Consider the following 21,801-nt stretch of genomic DNA (forward strand, 5'->3'; position numbering starts at 1 on the left):
GATTTCATGATGCACACTGGTATGGTCCTTCTTTTTCTAATAAGGACTGGCTTTGCTTTCTTTAGATGTATATGCAGTGACAAGGCTGTGTGTGAATGGAAGTTTGTTATTATTTATGTATGTCTGTGTAAAAGGCCTTAAATAGTTTATTGATTTAATAATTATACTTTACAGTTTCTGCTTTTCTCTGGTATCAGTTATATTTTTGTAGGAACTAACAATGTGATTAAAATTTTTTTGTGTTTTATTTTGTTTTGGGATCTTTGTACATATCCCCAGAATTCACTATGTAGACCAGACTGGCCTTGCACCCAAAGATATGCCTGCCTCTACCTACAAAGTGCTGGGATTAAAGGCATTAAAGGTCTTAATCTAAATTTTTAAATATACTTATAATACCTACTTATAAGATGTACATGACATCTACGTTCTTAAAGATTTTTATTTTGAGTTTTGTTTTTGTTTTTTTTTTTTTGGTTTTTCGAGACAGGGTTTCTCTGTAGCTTTTGGTTCCTGTCCTGGAACTAGCTCTTGTAGTCCAGGCTGGCCTCGAACTCACAGAGATCGGCCTGCCTCTGCCTCCCGAGTGCTGGGATTAAAGGCGTGCGCCACCACCGCCCGGTGAGATTTATTTTTGTAATTTTGAAGTGTGTGTGTGTGTGTGCGCGCGCGCAGGTGCTCTCAAAGGCCAGAAGAAGGAATGAGATGCCCTGAAGTTGAAATTATAAGTGGTTGTGGATGTTAAATATTAGATCCCTGGTTGCTGGATTCCTCCACTACTGATACAATAAGCCAAATCAGACCAAATTAATAAATCAAGATTTAACAAACAAGGTAATGTAAAGCAGAACACTTCCAGGTGGCCCTCAGGAAGGCAATGAAAAGAACAGGAAGGAAGACACACACAGCAGATCTATGGGCCAGGTCTTAAATAGCCAGTTGGCATGGTCTTGAGAAGCCCTGGGGAGGGGCTAACTCTTGGTGGGCTTTCTGAGGGGAGAGGCTGCTATTTGGCCAGCTTTCTTAGTGGGCAGGGTCTCGGGGGAGAGAGAGAGAGGAAGGCAGGGCTTCCACCTAATCATCCCAAACTCTTTGGATATATGGGAGCCAGGATCTTAGGTGACATTTCCACCAGAACAGTGAGCTGCTCACTGTAGGTGCATGGAGTCAAATTTGGGTCCTCTGAAGAGCAGTACACTCTCTTAACTCGTGAGCCACATCTCTCCAGCTCCTTTTGAAAGAATTTTTATGCATGCAATTTGGTACTGCTGTCTACAGGCACATTGTTGTGCAGCAGAGGTCTAGAATTTCTTCTCTTCCAAAATGGAGAAGATATATCTTCTATGGTTACAAGGGGTAAAACAATAGTTGTCTCTGGAGGTGGAAGTAATTGGAAAGGAAAATAAAGAGAATTTTCAGGGGTTATATCTTGTTTGGATGATGTTACACAGCTTCGTACTTACACATAAAAATTCAGTAAGCTATACGTGTAGGACTTAGGAACTTCCCTGCTTCAAGTTTCATGCACCTAAAATCTTTTTGTAAAAGGTTGAACATATGACTATTTTTATGAATGCTTAGACTCCCCTACTAATCTGTTGAGAGAAGTAATCATTTTCCTAGTTCCTGAGTCAGTAGAACAGTAACATACTGAAATGTTACTTTATTAGCACTGAACTTAGAGTTCAAGTATAATTAAACAGTAACTGACAGAAAAGTAAGCGCTAAGCATATCTTGGGAATGTAGACAAGCCTTGCATTGAAATATGATTAGGACCACACTAAGTACTTACCCCTCTAACCTCACATCTGGTAAAGATCTGTTGAGTGCAATCATCTCACTTGCCATTAAATTAAACTGATTGATTTTAAACATCTCTTTCATCTTTTCTTGATCCTCTTTAGGAATGACGACTGGTTTCCCCATTTCTCCAGGACCTTCATGAGGCTTCTGCACTGGCTCTAGAACTAAGAAGAAATATGCTTAACTGATACCAATTTCATAACAATTACCTCATGCTTTTGTTAACAACATCCAAGTTAAAAACTGTGCTCAACAAGCAGAGCCTCTTCTGGAGTCTCCAGTCTGTTCACGCCTCCAAGGTGCTGTGCAGTTTTCCCACTTTGAGGAAATGACACAGACCACTCAGCTTTAGAATGCTAAATAGTTTTGCAGAGGGTCAACTTAAAATTTTCTTTCTTTGAAACCATCATGAACACCTCCAACTAGTCCTTACTATCCCTGTCTCTCTTCTAGTCCATTCCCTTCTAGACACAACCACCTATTCATTCAAAGTCCCAATCTTGTTAGATGACTTAACACTTGTCTGAAATCCTTTGAAGGCATAGCACTGCTGCAGATGAGCCAAAATCCTCATCATGACACAGGATCCTCTTTCAGTCTAACAAATGCCAAGACTTTAGGCACTAGGCTCAGCCTGTGGGTCACAACCCTTTTGGGGGTCGGGTCATCAAATGACCTTTTTACAGTGGTCATTTAAGATCATTGGAAAACAAAGATATTATGATTCACAACAGTAGCAAAATTACAGTTATGAAGCAGCAACAAAAGTAGTTTTATAGTTGGGCGTCACCGCAACATGAGGAACTGTGTTAAGCGTCACAGCATTAGGAAGGCTGAGAACTACTGCCCGAGATAATAAGATAGACAAGCAGGAGACTTGATACCTCCTAACAAAGCATTAACGTTCCACTTTGCATCATAGCATTAGATCTTCAGTACAATTCTGATTTTGAGATTCCCTCTATTGTTTGGTAACATAATTTGTAGAAAATTAACACTCAATATTAAATAAAAAAACTAAACTGAACAACTGCTAAAAGAACCAACCACAACATTGTTAGAAATATAATTAAAACGTAGGAACTTAGGGATTACAATTAACCTCAAAATTTAAATCTATATATAAACTTATTTTTATAAAATAAAATTTTATATTTTATAAAAAATTTTAACTTTCACAGATCTAAATATATAGCTATAAAATTTAAATATAAACATAAGATATAGAACTTTATTATTCATCAGTAAAAACGAGCGCCATACTTAAGCAAACATTTGTAAAAAGGCTACTCTACTCACCATCCCCAGCAGGAAGTCCTCTCTCCTTTTTCTGATCACATTTGTTGCACTCACTGAAGTACAGCAGCAGAAACATATCCAAAAGTACCCAAACCAAGGAGGTGGCTAGAACCACCTTGCAATATGCAAATTTTCTCATGGCACTTTAAGTCAAATGTAAAATTTTAATATATATATATATAAATATACAAATATCATGAAAATTATTCCAATCTGGTTTCATCAGAAATCATGGTCATACCCTATAAAGAAAAAAAAGGCTGTCTTAAATTCAAGGAAATAGATCATGATTAATTTAACATTAAATATTAAGAGATATGAATTAATTTCATTAACAAGAAATTCTATTATTATATAGTAACTCTTACAGAGCAGTATCCAATTGAAAAATGAGCAAAGGATATAAAATGCCTTTATAAAAGACAACTTTAAATAGCTAATAACTATGTAAAAATGTGTTTATTTCCCTGTAACTAGATATGTAAATTAAAACAACAGTAAGCTACTATTTCAGTCTTCTCAAACAAGGGTCTTAACTCCCTTTCTGTTCAACTGCTCTACTGAATTCTAAGGCAAAAGCCGAACTATTAATTAACACCAGATCCTCAATAACTGACTATGCAGTTCTCCCTACAGTCTGTACAGTTTTTCACTGCAGGGAGAGAAGGAATTCTAAGACCTAAGACCGAGTCTTAACTCTGATGATGCCAGTTTTTTAGTTCCTATCTCCCACTCTTCTCCATTTCATGACACTCTTCTATCACTGAGAACTCATTCACAATCCGGAATAATCATTTGGGATATTCTAACTAAAACTGTTTCCACCAAGTGAATGTTTATCTTGAAGAGCTCAGGAGCAGTCTGAGAAGAGTGTCATTGAGTAGCTAACACAAAGGCTCAAAGGCAAAGGCCTGGGTCTTGTCATTGCTGACAGGAGAGAAACACACCATATGTGTTCCATCAAGTAAGCAGAGGAAACACCTTGTACATGTGTTCCATGCTGAAAAGGGTATAAGCAAATGCCCTAAGAAGCAGGCAGATGGGCGATGTAGCAGTTTCACACAAGGGTGGCCAGCAGAGATGGATTATTTGAACAATTCAGAACAGGTGAGTTCATCTATGAACTACGTAGATAGTTCTTTACAAGGTTCTTAGACAAAAGCCAGAAAATTACCTGAAAAAGTACTAAATGATACTTGTAAGCATAAAGAATTATTATTTATTTCTGTTTTCGTTACCAGGGACTTTGATCTCTAACATATGTTTTCATCAGAACATTCTCTTAGACTGCAAGGTGGGGAGTAACAAGGGTGCTACTGATTTTTTCTGCCTCAAAATCATGCCTATTCAATGAGACATTTGACTGTGTTACATGCAGTGAGTAGTTACTAATAACTACAGGAAAACATGAAAGAATTACAGAACACAGTATCGCAGCAAAGTGGCTCTCACAAAAGCTAGGCACGCTCATTTATATTTGAGCGATGTCACAGGGAAGACCTACTACCTGGCAAAGAACCTGACTGCTAATACAGGAGATTTAAAATACAAACAAACAGGATCTCATGTAGATCAAGAGAACCTAAAACTCCTAGGGAGCCAAGGATGGCCTTAAATTTCTGTTCCTCCTACCGCTAACAGTGCTAGGATTATAGGTATGCACCACAGTTAATAGGTTTATATGGAGCCAGGAATCAAACCCAGGATCTCATGTATCCAGGGCAAGCCTTTTATCAAGTGACTACGTCCCCAGACCCATTCTTTAAACTCTAATGAGCATTTCTCTAATATATATTACTGTCAGTTCATTTATATATAAAAATGATGTCTTTTCACATTTAGACAACTAAGGAAAAAGGAAAACATGTCTACAAAACAACCTGTGTGCCAATTTCTTTTTAGTATCTTGAAGTATCCTTTATATAAAATACTTGGGATAAGAACTGCTCCAGATTTAAGTTTTTCAGATTTTGCAATATTTGTACAGACTTAATTTGTTTAGCTCCACAATCCAAAATCTGAAATATTCCAAAATCTAAAATTTAAAATCTAAAATTTAAGTGTTCATCTGCATTCAGCGTTCCAGATTTGAGAATATTTTAGATTTCTAACTAAGGATGTGCATACAAGTTATACATTTATACAGTGAAACACAACTCAGAATTTAAAAATCACTATGGTGATAACTAAAGTACCACTGTGACCACTCTGAGTTACTGTCTCAAGTTTAGAGGTCAGGAGAACAAGTATAACCTAGAATACTGCTGAAATCCTTAACAGAGCTTACTGGCTCATGTGTTTATCTGGAGCATGAAATGTTGAGTATTTTTGTTTCTAGCTCCTAGCTTACGTTTAGTAAAAGAATATCTTTTATCGTTCAAATTTCCCAAGTCTTAAGAAATACTTATACCTGGAAATCATTACTAATAATGAAAGTTTTTATGTCAAAGATTTTACCTTTCCTATTTAAGTAAGGGGCTAATGTCACCATCTCCCAAAATGATAAATTGTCTCCACTTACTTAAACAACAGGTCATGCTTTCCTAAAAAAATGCAACAATCACCGTATTGTAAATCAAGTTTGTGAGACTCTATGTTTGGCTCCATTGACCAGTCTGTCTCTTCATATCTAGAAATGCTATCTAAATTATAATAACTAGCTTATTCTTGGCATATAGTAAAACAAGTCTTCTCAACTATAACTATTAAAAACATATTACACTTTTACTGTGTGTGTGTATGTGGGAGGATGATGGAGATCAAAGAACAATCTCCTGGAGTCAGTTCTCTATTATGTGGAAGTTCAGATCATAAAGTAAGTTATCTTTGAGGACCTAGGCAAGAGATAGGAGTTAAACTCAGGTTGTCAGGCTTAGAAGCAACTGCGTTAACCCACTAAGTCACCTTGATTGGTCACCTTTTTCACTATTCCTTTGGTTTTGGTTGGTTTTTCAAGATACGGTTTCTCTGTGTTACAACTCTAGCTGTCCTGGAACTTGCTTTGTAGACTAGGCTGGCCTCAAACTCAGAGATTCACCTGACTCTGCCTCCTGAGTGCTTGTCTTACTGTTGTCTGCAGCACTATCTTTTGATGATAAATCTTAGCCAAGAGGTCATGCAAGTTTCCTAACAAATCAGTAGTAGACAAGCACCAGCACTCAGAGGCAGATGCAGGCATATTTCTGAGTTTGAGGCCAGGTTGGTCTACAGAGTGTGCTCCAGGACAAGACAGGGCTACACAGAAAACCCTATCTAAAAATAATATTAAATTAACTTAAAAAAATGAAAACAAAAACCAAATCATTAACAACTGAAACCTTCAAAACATGTGACATTAAAATTTGGTTTGCCACAGTTCCTACTTCTTCAAATGAATAAATCAGTGTATAGGGATGAAGTTAATAAAGCAGGCCTAAAATTGTTATCCTTAGAAAAGCGTAACAAGGTTGGTCCTTACCTCAAATCAGGGAATTTGAATTATAAACAGTTCTCTACAGTGATATAAAGCTTCCTCTAAATAAGAAGTGTGCTCTACTGTGCCTTAACTGTACAATCTGGTTTATGTTAAACATCCCCCTTCTTCCTTCTGTGATTTTGGAATTTTGGTATGTGCCAGATATAAGGTATCTTTACATGCCCAACCCAGTAAAAAACCTAGGGCATGAGCCTTCTCTCCTCTCCTCCTCTCTCTTTCTCTCTTTTTGCCCCTCTCTCTGTTCTTCTTCTTCCCCTTCCCTTCCATAACCCACTTAATAAATATCCAACCTCACTCTGCGTGGCGTGCCTATCCGTCCATCTCATAGCAGCCACTTGGGGATCTGCAGCATATTTATTTAATCCATTACAAATATTCCATGTGTTGTCACGACTGTTGGAGAAACTAATCACACACTGCCATCCCTCAGGGAAAGAATGCTTACAAGCTTACTCCTGGTTTCCTCCAGATTTTAAATGTGTCCTTTTACTGCAATGTATCTCCGTTGCTAGTATTCCTATACTGAAGTCATTTAAGTCCTCCAAGTCAATTAGAAGATCTGGGAGTAGTCTAAGGAGCCCCATATTAAAACAAAAGGAAATGCTTACTAAACCAAATGTTTAAACTCAAATTTCAGTTCTAACACTTGTTTGTTATGTGGTCTTAGCAGGGTCAGTTTACTTTATTTGCGACAAACAAAACCTGCACAGCCTCTTCTTATATAGCTCCACTGCAATAATATACACTCAGTAAATAAATGGTATTTCTAAAGGTGCTTTCTTAGAGGAAACCATCAGGATTCTTTTACATATACATGGATGCAATGAAAATGAACATCTGAAATGCTGCAAAGAGAAGTTCACAGACAAATTACTCCAGTATCTTCACACTGGTACTGTGAATTAGTTCTCAGTCACTAGAGAAGATTAGGGGTAAGTTTAGTTCTACCTAAAGACTTCCTTTCAGAACCTGGTCCTCATTTAGTCTTCAAACTGATTTGCTAATGAGAAATAACTATAAATGTACTAGTATAGCAGTGCTGGAACCACAAACTGCTATTTCTCAAATTTTATTAAAGTAAGAACTTAGTACAAAACCCTTCTACGGCTAAGCATGGTGGCACATGCCTTTAATGCTTGAAGGTGAGGAAGGAAGAAATGCAAGTAGAGCTCTGTGAGTTTGAGGCTAGCCAGGGCTACAGAGGGAAATTCTGTCTAAAACAAAAACAAACAAGCCAGGCGGTGGTGGCACAAGCTTTTAATCCCAGCACTCAGGGAGGTAGAGGCAGGCGTATATCTCTGTGAGTTTGAGGCCAGCCTGGTCTACAGAGTGAGTTCTAGGGCAGCCAGGACTGTTTCAAAGAAAAACCAAAACAAGCAAATAAAAAAAACAGCAGCAGCAACAACAAAAATCTTCCAATGCATGTATATAAGACATAAAATCCAACGCATATTTTAAAATCCATGGAGAAGTGCAACCTTGAAGTCCCTGATTTCCAATTTTATCAACTTACCCCAAAGAGGCTTTTCAAATGAATTCATATCACAAATCCACATGTTTCACATCATCTGTTGAAAAATAAATTTCCTAAAATCAGTAAATTTCAAAGTAACTCTTTCCTGTTCCCTTTCCTCCACTATCCTATACACCCGACTTAGGCTAGCTACCCACTTGAATGCAAGGGTCATTAATTATTCAGCTACTTCTCTGAGTAAAGTACCTGGAGCATAAGCACTCCAGTTAATGTCTATTATATATATATATACACACACATATACATATATACATGTGTATAGTGTATGTATGTACGTGTGTATATGTATATTGTGTATATGTGTGTGTGTGTATATACATACATATATATACATACATACATACATATATATACACACATATATGTGTGTGTGTATATACATACATATATATACATACATACATATATATACACACATATATATGTGTATATGTGTGTGTGTGTATATACATACATATATATACATACATACATATATATACACACATATACACAATATACATATACACACGTACATACATACAATATACACATGTATGTATATATATATATATATATATATATATATATATAGTATGTTACTGAGAACTAACAGCAAATTCTCGTTTACTCCTTATTTCATACCCAAAATTTTCACCATATTAGACTCCAGTGGAATTCTAATGATAATTCTCTACTAGGCCACCTATTCCTGATTGGACCATGCCAACCACAGCCCCTCTATTTACCTTGTCAAAGCACAAGACTAAAGCATGATCAATGGGACCTGTAGGGAAATCTGTCAGAAAGTATTGGGGAAAAAGATGACAAAGGAGAAATATTTGTTTCTACTTCTAGATACTCTGAATCAACACATACTTCAAGTCCTGAAGCTATCTTGAAGCCATAAGAAAAAAAAGACTTTATGGTGCTGAGAATGGCAAACTGAATCTGTGGAAAGCATTTGGACCATGGTATCATGAAGCCAGATCAACCTTGAAATCTCCTTCCTTCATATGAACCTCCTTGTGAGATGATAAAACTCTCAGTGATGAGGCACTGTGCTCCTACATCAAAAATCCCCTAATAACACCTTTCAAGCTACAATCATTGATTCAGATGAGAATACATCCTGTGGGGAAAAAAAAATGAAAGTGTAAATAGAGGATCTGTCTAGCAGCAGAATTTCAACATAAATTTAATGACTACAAACTAGAATCTGGTGTAACATTTCCATCTTAGAAATGATATTAAAGTCATGTATCATTTAACAAGAGTGTGTTCTGAGAAACTTGTCATGATGTAGTTTCATTACTGTTTGAGTATAAAACTGTTACTTACATAAACCCAGCAGCAAAGCCTACTACAAATCTAGGTTCTAAGGTGTATGTATCATGGTATATTTGGTCCACCTTTGTGTGAAACCCTGTGCATGGCTTCAGCTAATCAACTGAAAAATCACATATTCCCAGTATGTTAAACTGTCAATTATATACAAGACACTGTTAACAGAGAAAAATAAAACATGAAAAAGTTCAGTCTCAGGTATAGTGTTATTGGGTTCCTCCCAAAGACTGTATGTTAGAAACAGGGATAAATGAAGCGATGGGAATAGGGACTCCCATGATGGTATTAGTGTCTTTTATTAAAGAAAGGAGAGAGAGATGTCAACAGAAATACACATTTACTTTTTTGGTTTTGTTTTTTTGAGATGGAGTCTCACTATGTAGCCTTAGTTGGCCTGGAATTCACTATGCAGACCAGGCTGGCCTCAAACTCACAGAGATTCACCTGCCTGCCTTGCATACTTGTGTCCCTCCACCATGTTATAACATAGCAAGAAAGTCCTCACCAGATGCTGATTCCTTTGATACTGGACTTCCTAGTCTTCAAAACTAAGACAATACATTGCTTTTATTTATGATTCATTTTTTCAATAATTCTGTGGTAGGAACATAAAAAATCTTATCTTCAGACATGGTAGGATGGTGGAGCATGTCACAATTTACAAATTGATTTTACATCTTTGCAAAATGTTTCAAAAGTATGAGAAGATGCTGGGTGGTGGGGGAGCACGTCTTTAATCCCAGCACTCGAAGTTAGTGGCAGGTGGATCCCTTTGAGTTTGAGGCCAACCTGGTCTACAAAGGGAGTTCCAGGGAAGCCAGAGCTGTTACACAGAGAAACTCTGTCTTGAAAAACCAAAAACAGGAAAAAAAAGTATGAGTAGATACAGATTATAAGGAAGGAAAAAAAAGGAAGAAAAAACTGGTGAGAAGAAATATCAATTTGTTTTATGATACAGAAAAGGCAAAAGTATATGATAGGAAAAAGGTAAAGATATATTTGCATAAACTGAGCTTAAAAAGAAGCAGGTAAATGTATAAATGTCTGTCAACAGCAAACAGAATTAGGAGCTCATAGTTCAAAGATATATGGCAAACAGGAATTCTTGTCTACATTCTAAGGCATCTAAAAAGTAATACCCAGGGTAACATCTATCACTTTTATCACTTCAACACAAATGCCTAAACATTAAGAAAGAGTGTATGTTAGATTTCCCCTAGCCAAAAACCTAGACACTAAAAAACAGCATTGAACATTATCATTTTGGGGAGCAGTTTCTGGGACATAAAGAATCCAACAGGAACTTCCCCAGATCAGAAGCTAACACTATTTTCTAGTCTTGGAATTCTCAAAGTTTAGAAGGGTTTCTTCTGTATTTTTGCCAAACTACCAATCTTACTCCATAATTATGCCTTATTTCCCTCCAATTATCTGCTCTCCTCTGTGCAAGTGGTCTTTACATTCTGGTGTGGCTTCATATCAGTGAAATGGCTTCTTGATGAAATCACTACTCTAATGTCCTACCAACATCACCAATCAATTTCTTTTTCAGCCACAATGTACTTGATGTTTCAACCATCTTTAATTATGTTTAGAACAGTCAGGGTAAAAACTAAAAAAGAATTCTCTTGGTTTGCAGTCTTTAGACTTCTTTACTACCCACCCTGACTCCTTTGTCTCTGCTGAGGAGACATCCTCAGAGCACAATTAAAACAAATGTTATCACGATTAAGATAATAAAAAGAAAAAGCATGGCCATTAAAAGATAAGGTGTGACATTTAATGAAGTGCCATGTGCTTGGCATGTGGCCTCCATGAGACAAAAATCAAAAGCATAAAGACACCACAAGGTCCTTTCAGTAAAAGTATAGAAATGTGTATACGCCAAAGTGCAAGCTATGCTACACTAATTTGCCCATGAAGAGTTATGATCTTCAGATGAAACAAGAACAATGATCTGAAAATACCTTGACTTCAAAATTTGGATCTAAGGTTATGATGCTTTGGAAACATTCTTCTTTTGTTTTCACAGAGGATGAGACCCTGTGGATTGCTTCTGTCCCAATAAGGTATGATAGACCACGCCCTCCTGAAAGGTTGCTGTGAACACCTTCAAAAAATTATTTCACTCAACTGCCGACTGAGATGAACCTGGCACACAGGTTACACCATAAAAGACCTGATTAACAGTGCCCCTATACAACAGGGAGAAGTTTGGAGAGAAAAAACTGTGCCCAAGTTCCCAAATATTGCTTATAAATGTCTTTTACATTTAAAGGGGGAGATGATATAGATATGAATAATTTGCATTGGTATAAATCTTGGTTTATTGACATAAATTTAAGGTCAATCTTGTTATATGTATTTGTATTTCTGATATTAAAGTATTGTGATTGTATAGTTCATTTAAATGTAATGTATAATTAGGAAAAATAGGTTGTTAATGGATAATCATCAATAATAGTCAAGCTTGTAGTCATGTTAGATTTTCTAGATGTGCATAGATATAGTTCAGATAGGCATTCTTTATATCTTTCAAAGACTACAGAATATGGCATTTAATGTTTTAATAACTTAGGGCTTTTCATGACAATGAGACACGTCTGCTCCTGGCAGCACCAGCTACTTCAAGAGGAAGATGGGCATTGAAGAGGCTCCTTATGGAGTTTGATAGCCATTTGGGCAAGAAATTGCTCTTGCCTGGACTGTTGCATAAACTGGACACAAAGAACCCACAGAGAGGACTGCTAAACTTGCCTAAAGGCAAGATGGTCTTAAGGGGTTCCTGATTTATGAAAGAGTCTACGAGACATTCTGCAGGACACAGCAAAAAGTGAATGAACTGTCTTTGAATTTTCCTGCTTCATGGGAATATCTGCTGGATACTATGGGCCTGTAGGGTGAAGATGGATGCCCTAAAGGTACAAAAAACTTTGGGTGACTGTCCAGACAGAGAGATGTCTCTGTTATTTCTAGAGTTTTGAAAGTTGCTTATTTCTTTTTACTTAGATAATATTATATCCTTCTGTTGAAGAATGATTAGTTATAGTTACAGTTTTCCTTAGTTATGATAAAAGATAAAATAGATATAAATATTGTATCTGTAAATCTTGCTTTGTAACTATTTTGTTATATGTAATTTTGCTATGTTAAAGTTAAAGCCTTCCTTTTTGTTTAAACAGAAAAAGGGGAAATGATGTAGGAGGGTCTTCTATCTGTTGCTTTCATTGGTTAATTAATAAAGAAAACTGCTTGGCTCAATAGGTCAGAGCACAGGTAGGCGGGGAAGACAGAACAGAATTGTGGGAGAAAGAAAGCAGAGTCAGGCCATTGCCATGAAGCTCCAGCCCAAGATGGACGTAGGTTAGAATCTTAACCTACGTAGGTAAGCCACGACCTCGTGGTGCAATACACATTAATAGAAATGGGTTAATCAAGGTGTGAGAGTTAGCCAGTAAGAGGGTAGAGCTAATGGGCCAGGCAGTGTTTAAATAAATACAATTTGTGTGTTGTTATTTAGGGTGTAAAGCTAGCCGTGCGGGAACCGGGCGGAACGAAAAGCAGGCCTGCTGGCCTCATCACTACAGTCCCACAACCCTGACCCCTGTAGTGCCTGAGAGGTGAACACAACAGATAGAACAAAGCAAGAAGAATTTTCTTGAGAAGAGAGATACAAGCTGAAGAGAAAGAAAGGAGCAGGTTCCTGACAACACAATGCCATATATGGAGGAAAAGAAAAACCAAACAATGCTCTCTGCTGCCCAAAGCCCCTTTCTGGGGGAAGTAGGAAAGCACACCTAGTACCAACTGCCACAAAACAAAGGCTCACCATCTGGGGAGATAGGTGAAATCATCTTTTGCTAACTGGACTTCTTTATAGGTTTTGGATATTTACTAAAAGCAAACACATTTATGTCTCAAATTTTGAACAGAGATTCTCAGATTTTATCACAGATCAAGCTAAATTTAGAGGTGATAGATAGATAGATAGTTAGTTAGTTAGTTAGTTAGTTTCAGGACAGTCAAGAGTTACACAGAGAGACTTTGTATCAAAAAAACAAAATAGGGCTGGAGAGATGGTTCAGTGGTTAAGAGCTTTGCCTGCTCTTCCAGAGATCCTGAGTTCAATTCCCAGCAACCACTTGGTGGCTCACAACCATCTGCAGTGAGATTTGGTGCCCTCTTCTGGCCTGCAGGGATACATGCAGGCAGAATACTGTATACATAATAAATAATTAAAAAAAAAAAACCTGTTCTTTTAACAACTGTACGTTTGGTCCCTAAATAAGAAAGAAAGCAATCAACTGAAGCTTGCGCCCTGCTTTCATATTATCAGAAGGTGTTATGTAAGATGCCAAAGGGGGTAGCAATCAATTATCCTACGCTAAGACACCTATGAACTACAATGACCAGCAATGCAAGATACCCCTGAATATGCCAAAAGTGGCTCTCACATCTAGGTTGTAACCAACAGCTGTCCAATAGGACTTAAGGCCTGTTCAATGGGAGAGAAATCATGCCTGGAAACATGCCCGAGGCTAGTGAGGATGTAGAAGAGAACCTTAAACTGTTACTTTACTAAACCAACATAATTCCTAACTGCATTCTAAATACCCACCCTGATACCCTCAGGTAGGTGTAGCTCTCTCTCATACACCCAATCAAAGAAACTCGTCTTTGCAACAGACCATTTCAGAAACTACAACCTGTCAAAACAGAGTACAACCGATCATGGGTGTCCAGCCCCAGCTGATACATTTACAACACAATTCCTGCACCTATGGCTTGGGGAACATGGCAGAAGGAATATTTTAAGAATCAGAGGGCCAGCATGTGAGACTGTGTCTCCTAGAATGAAAGGGAGGCTACATCAACAATATTTCAACAACACAGCGATCTAAACAGGACCTGAACAATAATAACAGCATCATGAGAAATGTTAAGACAGAAGGAGAAAATCTTACGAGGCTCCACTCCCAAGACAACACTGATTGCTAAGAGAGGAAATTAGTCATCCAGAAGGATGAGGCTGCTAATTGATAGAATATCAAGTGGTCGGCCCTGAAATCATACACATGCAAGCAACATTAAATAGACTCTGTAGGTTATATGTCTATATTTGTGTGTTTGCACGTGTATAAAATGCAAATTATGTATGCATGTATATGTTGTGTGAATATATGTTCACGTATATGCATGTGCATATATACACACATGTGTATATGTGTGTATATGTGTGTGTGTGAGGGGGGGGACAAAAAAGCAGCTATGGATTTGAGAGGCAGTAACAGGGAAACAAGTGAGGCGCTGGAGAGAAGAAAGAAGGGAAGAGGGATGTCCTAGTTGAATTTGGTTAATATGACATAAGCAAGGGTCATCTGAAAAAAAAAAAAAAAGCCTCCAGGATCCAGACTGCCTGCAGGCAAGTCTCTGTAGGACACTGTTTTGATTAATGAGTGAAGTGGATGGCCCTGATGGCACCCTTAGGCAGGTGGTCCTAATGGTATAAGAATGCAGGCTGAGCAAGTCAGGAAGATCAAGCCAGAAAGCAGTGTTCCTCCATGGCTTTGCTTCCTTCAGTTCCTGCCTCTAGGTTCCTGCCCAAACTTCCCTCATAATGAAATATGACTTGCAAGTTGTTAAACTGAAATAAGCCTTTTGCCCCCAAAGTAGTTTATGGTTATAGTATCTTATCACAGCAATAAAAACCCCAACTAAGACAGAAGGAAATGATATAAATTTTAATTAAAATAAAAAACTGTTAAGAAAAATGGGGTAAAATTTCTAATATTTGAATCTGAAATCTTCAGTTTTGTCTTTCACAATTAAATCTTCAATGCAAGTAGAATTTTAATATGTACACACACACACACACACACACGACATGGTAGTGTTATTATGCCTGTATTATCTGTCCAAGGTTGACCTAGACTAAAGAACCTGCCTCAACAAAAAAGAAAAAAAGGAAACCATTTTTTCATGTAGATAAACAGTATAAATACTATTTAAAGATTATTCCATTTTCATATATAACGTAAGACTAAATCTTTCATATATCAGGAGTTAAGTAAATTCTGCTTTATACTTTAATTTCCTCCTTTGCTTTCTGTTTACCTGTGCCAAATACTGTAGTACCCCAATTATAAAGGTTTTAAACCCCTCCCCCCACTTTGTTTTTTCTGGCAATACTAGGGACCAGAACCAAACTCAGAGCTTCACATATATTAAAACAGTATTGATACTGAGCTACATATCCAGGTCTTACACTAAGTCTTAAAATCTCATACAATAACAAGCACTTAACTTCTAAAATATCTTGGCCAATCTTGACTTTTTGCTTCCAAATAGATTTTAAATTAACTTTGTTGGTTCTACAAGGATAAACAAATCATTTTCTAAAATATTCATTTTTCTAAAACTACAATTTATACATTAATGATGGTTTAATTGGCACTTTTACAATAAATTAGTCTTTTTCCTCCTCTATGATTATAATCCAAAAATATCTTTAGAATGACTATGATGTCTTTTGGTTTACTTATATAATTTTTCTTAAAAATTTGCCCTGCCTGCCTGCTATCATTTGGATCTTAAATATTGTCATAATGACCCACACTGCAAATCTTGATTACAAGAGTCAGTTTTGCTATTAGGAAGTGGTGGAACCTTTTAAGAAGGGGGTCTAGTTGGAGGCAGTAGTCATAGAGGGAGGGTGCCTTTCAAAGGGTACTGGGACTAAGGTCCCTTCTTATGTCTCTTTTTATTTCCCAGCTGTACACACATTCCCAGCTCTGTTTCCACATGCCCCAGTAAAGACAATCAACTCTGGACTGAGACCTCTGGAATCATGAGTCAACATAAGTCTCTGCTCTCTTAAAGCCAGCTTACCTATTACAGCATGAAAAGCTGACATAACACAATCCAAAGACACACATTCCTTCTTAAATAATTAGGAAGATTTTTTCACTATTCTGATATTAACTATATTTTCATTGTATGTTGCTATTTAGAGTAACAAAACTGACTTTACTGTAGTAATTTTATATAAAAAGTAGTTAATAAACTATTACAAATCTGAAAAACTTCTGTATAGACTCTAGAATTTTCCATGGAAGTATTCCTATTGACTCTAAAAGATGAAGGCTTGGTTATTTCTTTCAGCCTGGTGACTTCTCTTGCCCAGGGTCTTTAGGAGAGATGCAATGCAATCCTGGAGATGAAGGACAGTTATGGCTGCTAGGCTGCTGACATCTAAGAGAATACTACGAATGTCTTGCTATCAAGTATGATAATTGCTGGAGGCCTTTCATAGAGGTCTGTGGTGGGTGGCTTCAGTGAAACGGCTCTCATAGACTCATGTATTTGAAAATTGGTCCCCAGTTAGTGGGACTGTTTGGGAAGGATTAAGAGGTGTGTCACCAGGGGTGGGCTTTGAGGTCTCAGATGCCCATGCCATTAGTTCTCCCTGTCTCTGTCCAACTTGCAGATAAGGATGCAAATTCTCAGTTACTGCATCAGCACCATGTCTGCCAGCTGCTATGCTCCCAATCAATAAACTCTTTCTTCTGTAAGTTGCATTGGTCTTGGTGCTTTGTCATGCAGTAGAAAAGTAACTAAGATAATTATCTTTCATCATATCAAAAAATATCCTTTCTACTCTAAGTTGAATAGTTTTTTTTCTTAACCATAAAAGATTTAATAAATTAACTTTCTGTATCTTAAAGCTAAGTGGCAGAGCAATGCCTAGTATAAGGTTCTGGGCTCAATCTAGGTACCAAAAGCAAGGGAAACACATTTAAACTGCTTGTATGGATAATTACATTTTAAAATGTAAAACCAAATTTGTCTACTAATTTTTCTTTCCTTACACCTTACTGAATGCAGGTAATCTAACTAATTTTGACAGCCTGGTGTTATAGAGGCATTTTCTCAATTGATGTTCCCTCATCTCTAATGACTATTCCCTGTGTTAAGTTGACATAAAACTAGCCAGTACAAAGACCAAATGCTTCCTTATAACTGGGGCTCACTCCTAGTTTCAGAGGGCTAGTCTATTATCACCACGGCGGGGACAATAGCAGCAGTCAAGCAGGTACAGTGCTGGTGCAGTAGCTGAGAGACAGACAGCAGAGAGAGCTCCCCCACCAGTGACACACCTCCTCCAACAAGACCACCCTTCTAGTCCTTCCCAACAATTCTAACTGGAAATCAGACATTCAAACACACGAGTCTATAGGGACCATTCTTATTCAAACCACCACACACATACACATAAATACATCTTTTTAAAAATATATATTTATGGGCCGTGGCAGCACACACCTTTAATCCCAGCACTCAATTAAGGGCAGTCTGATCTACAGAGAAACCCTGCCTCAAGAAAAAAGAAGTACATTATTTTTAAAATTTTATTTTATGTGTTATATCTGAACAGCATATCTATAACTTTGGAGTATTTGATTATATTTTTCATTGCTCTGCTGATTAAATTGCCGACTTCAAGGTTTTTTTTTTTTAACTTTTTAGATTGTGAGTTCGTGTTTCTACTTTCTAAGTCCATACCTAAGTCTATATTCCTGCATTCTTGAAGAAAGGGTCTATTTTGAGCATGCCTGTAATCCTAGTAGGTGTGGGAAGAGACAGAAGATCAAGTGTTCAATGTTTAGCGTTGGCTATAAGGGAGTTCAAGGCCAGACTGTGACACTGTTGAGGAAAAAGAGAGGTGAAGTCTTAGGAAAACAGAATAAGGAAATGAGAGAGAGAAAATAAAAGGGGAAAAGGAATGAGCAAGGGGTTTGCTTGACTGGTTCATAGTCCTAACAACCTGAGACCACTTTCCACTAAAATTTTGGTTTGGTTTTTTTGTACCATTCACATAATTCTATGAACTCCAACTCCAAATCCAGCTGGAATGGACTTATAGCAATAATTTCTCAGTTTCTCTCCATGTCACCCTCCCAGTGAACAGAAGACAAGACAAACAACCTGTTATGGTTTGAGTCTGAAATGTCCCCCACTAGCTCCTGTGCTTGAACACGGTCTCCAGCTTTAGGGTGTGGAACCTGGGATCTTGCGGCCTATCTAGCACAAGTGGGAATCTGGGACAGGTCCTGAAAGTTGTATCTGCTTCTAGTGCCTGTCCAAGTACTCAGCTTTCTGTTCACTCATCATTAAAAAAACTAAGTCACATGATCTCTCTTTCACAGTTGCCATGCCTTCCCCACTGTAACAGATTGAACTGTGAGCCAAGCAATCCTCCCTCAAGTTCCTTCTGTCAGTAGTGTGGATACAGGAACAAGAAAAGTAACAAACACTCCTTTCCCCATCCTTCACTTCTAATCCCTGTGCCCTAGGACAGGTTTGCATCTCTTCCTAGTTTATTCACTGATCCTTAAAGGAATTCCAGCTATACACAAAGGTCCCTGTATCTTCTCACCTTGCTCAGTCCTTGGACTGTTCAGCCCTCCATGGGTAGGTACTCTGTAAACGTTTCTCTAGCCCTACAGAACATCAGCAGAGGAGCAAGGGAGACAGACAGGCTTACTTCTCTGAAGTCATGGTTTCCTCTCCAACACTCTTTGCATGTCAGCTCAACAATGAACTTTAAAAAAGTATCTCAAATACCCCAATTTTTTTTTTTAAAATTTGGATTTATTTTTATATATGTGAATATTTTTCCTGAATGTATGTCAGAATACTATCAGATTCCCTGGGACTAGAGTTACAAAAGTTGTAAGCTGACACGTGGGTGCTAGCAATGAAGCTCAGGTCCTCTGGGAAGGCGACCAGTACGATTAACCCCTGTGTCATCTCTCTAGCCCAGTATTTTTAATGTTTTATAACATATGTCTTTGTCCAAATTTTTTTTTTTAAATTTCACATTTGCCACACTGCCAAAACCAAAAACATCTCTAAGCTTTGAATAGCTAGCTCACTAAGTATCCCCAAAAGAAATTACCAACACTACTTAAAGCCAAAGGAAACTGGTTCATTTAATAAGTGTGTGCCAAATACACTTCTAGGGACTTAACACACATCAGTAAACTAAAGAAATATTAATATGTTTGAAGTGCTGACACTGTATAAAAGTAGAACAACACAATCAATAAGCACAGTGAAATTAGATTATACTATAGAAGGTAGTAAGAACAATAGGAAGAAATTAAAAATCAAGTGGTCAAACAAGAAAAAGATCTCAAGTATTTGTGTTGAGGCTGTAGTCACAATAGTAGAAAGTCTGAATACTGTGTGTGAGCCTCTGGGTTCAATCCCTAGGAGTATATGTGTAAGCACACATACACACAGCTGATACTGTGGGGACCTATGATCCTAAACACAGCAGCTACTATTAAAACACTTCCCTCTAACATATTACTAAATTTTTTAATAAAACACAAGATTGTAAGAACTATGACTAATTTCCTCTTGGTGTGAGATAGAAGGGAGGTGGCCCACAGAGATGTTAAAACTGCCTGACTCCATCCACTTCAAAGAAACCAAGGCACACCTAAATATGAATACTTGGAAATGCTGCTCAAAAAGTTAAAATGTTTCCTATTCAAAAATTTAAAGTAAATGAAATTTTAAAATAATAAAATATATAACAGGATCAAAATTCTTAATATTTATTGAAATAATGGCTTGATGTGGGAGTGTCATATATCAATCTGTTGATTTCATTGGTTAAGTAATAAACAAACTGCTTGGCCTCATAGCTTAGAACATAGGTGGGTAGAATAAACAGAACAGAATGCTGGGAGGAAGAGGAAGTGAGCTCAGAGGCCATGCTCCCCTCTCTCGGGCAGACGCCATGAAGCAATCTGCCAGATCAGACATGCTGAATCTTTCCCGGTAAGACTGATGCTACCCAGATTATTAGAGATGGGTTGATCGGGACATGAGAATTAGCCTGTAAGGGCTAGAGTTAATGGGCCAAGCAGTGTTTAAAAGAATACAATTTGTGCGTTGTTATTTTGGGGCATAAGCTAGCCAGGCGACCAGGAGCTGGGGCGGCAGGAACGCAGCCTGCAGCTCCTACTACAGAATGGAGCCCGACGTAGTAGCAGCAATTTCTCGGGTCTGCTCTGCTTGCTAGAGGCAAGCAAGCGCTCTCATCTAAGAGAGGCTTTCTGACTCAGCTTTAGCTGCAAAACCCTGCAGCTCATTAAGAGGTCCTGCCACGAAACACTTAAACAGTGTTGACGAAAAGCTGAACGCATGCTTTTCAGTTTTCAGCCGTAGCAGGAAAAAAGCTGCGCCGTTTAAAAATGCCGGCTTTCTGGGCTGTCCTGCCAGGGCAAACTCTGACTCTTTTACGCAGGCGGTTCATACGGTTTGCAAGCACAGGCTGCTGAAGCTCGCTTACTGGCAGGGACTGGCATAGAGTTGTGGCAGTAAACATGGCTACAGCCAGTACCTCAGCCATGAGGCTGGAAAGCTAAGGAATGGGCTGGATCTAGCTACCAAAGCCATGGCTTTAATCCCACCCATATTGCTCAGTAAATTAAAGACTCATGTGGTCAAAAAAGAGACATATACAGTAAAAGAAAGATTCAAAGTGAAAGAAAATGTTTAAGTGATTTAAAGTGTGTTAAAAATATATGCAAGCTAAAAGTTAAAGTTCTTAAAAGTAAAAAATGGAAGAGAGTAGTTGGGTGTGGTGGTACACACCTTTAATCCCAACACTTGGGAGGGAGAGGGAGATTGACCTCTGTGACTTCAAGGTGTGGTACACACGCCTTTAATCCCAGTGCCTAGAAGGCAGAGACAATCAGATCTCTGTGAGTTCAAGGTATAGTAGCGTACACCTTTAATCCCAATGCCTGAGAGGTAGAGACAGGCGGATCTCTGAGAGTTCAAGGACAGCCTAGTGTACAGAGTTATTCCAGGACAAAGATATACAGAGAATATAAAATAAACGTAAAAATAAACAGAGTTAAAATAAAGCCGTACAAAGATGGAAAATAAACAGAGAATTTTGATACTGTATGCTATTATGCTCTGTTTGAATTGTTTGAATGCTGAGGAAGGAGCAACAGCTGCTAAAAGATATTTGTTTATAAATGCTGCTGAACTAATCCAACATAGATATTTTGAAAATGCCTTGACTTTGAAATTTGGATCTAAGGACATGATGCTTTGGAAAGGAGTTTCTTATTTTGTTTTCACAGAGGATGAAATCCTGTGGATTGCTTCTATCGCAGTATGGTATGATGGACCACACCCTCCTGAAAGGTTGCTGTGAACACCCTCAAAAAAGTTACTTCATTCAACTGCCGAATGAGATGAATTTAACACACAGGTTACACCATAAGAGATCTGATTAACAGCGCCCCCATTCAGCAGGAAGCAGTTTGGAGAGAA

The 21,801-nt window shown here is 37.8% G+C and overlaps 1 protein-coding gene across 1 annotated transcript in view; it reads right to left on the reverse strand.

Annotated features, from left to right (window-relative positions):
* The window catches only part of LOC121441863 (polypeptide N-acetylgalactosaminyltransferase 1), a 75,838-nt gene that overhangs the window by 36,167 nt on the left and 17,870 nt on the right, over nt 1-21,801 (reverse strand). The window contains exons 2-4 of the mRNA XM_041643187.1: nt 8,092-8,146; nt 3,104-3,345; nt 1,794-1,968 (exon numbers count right to left, since the gene is read on the reverse strand). Coding sequence (XP_041499121.1) covers nt 1,794-1,968; nt 3,104-3,242 — 314 coding nt within the window. The 5' untranslated portion in view covers nt 3,243-3,345; nt 8,092-8,146. The remainder of the gene's footprint in view (nt 1-1,793; nt 1,969-3,103; nt 3,346-8,091; nt 8,147-21,801) is intronic.

Source organism: Microtus oregoni, unplaced genomic scaffold, assembly GCF_018167655.1.
Source record: "Microtus oregoni isolate MIOR12 unplaced genomic scaffold, Mior012 000082F_ref0000272, whole genome shotgun sequence".
Lineage (NCBI taxonomy): Eukaryota > Metazoa > Chordata > Mammalia > Rodentia > Cricetidae > Microtus > Microtus oregoni.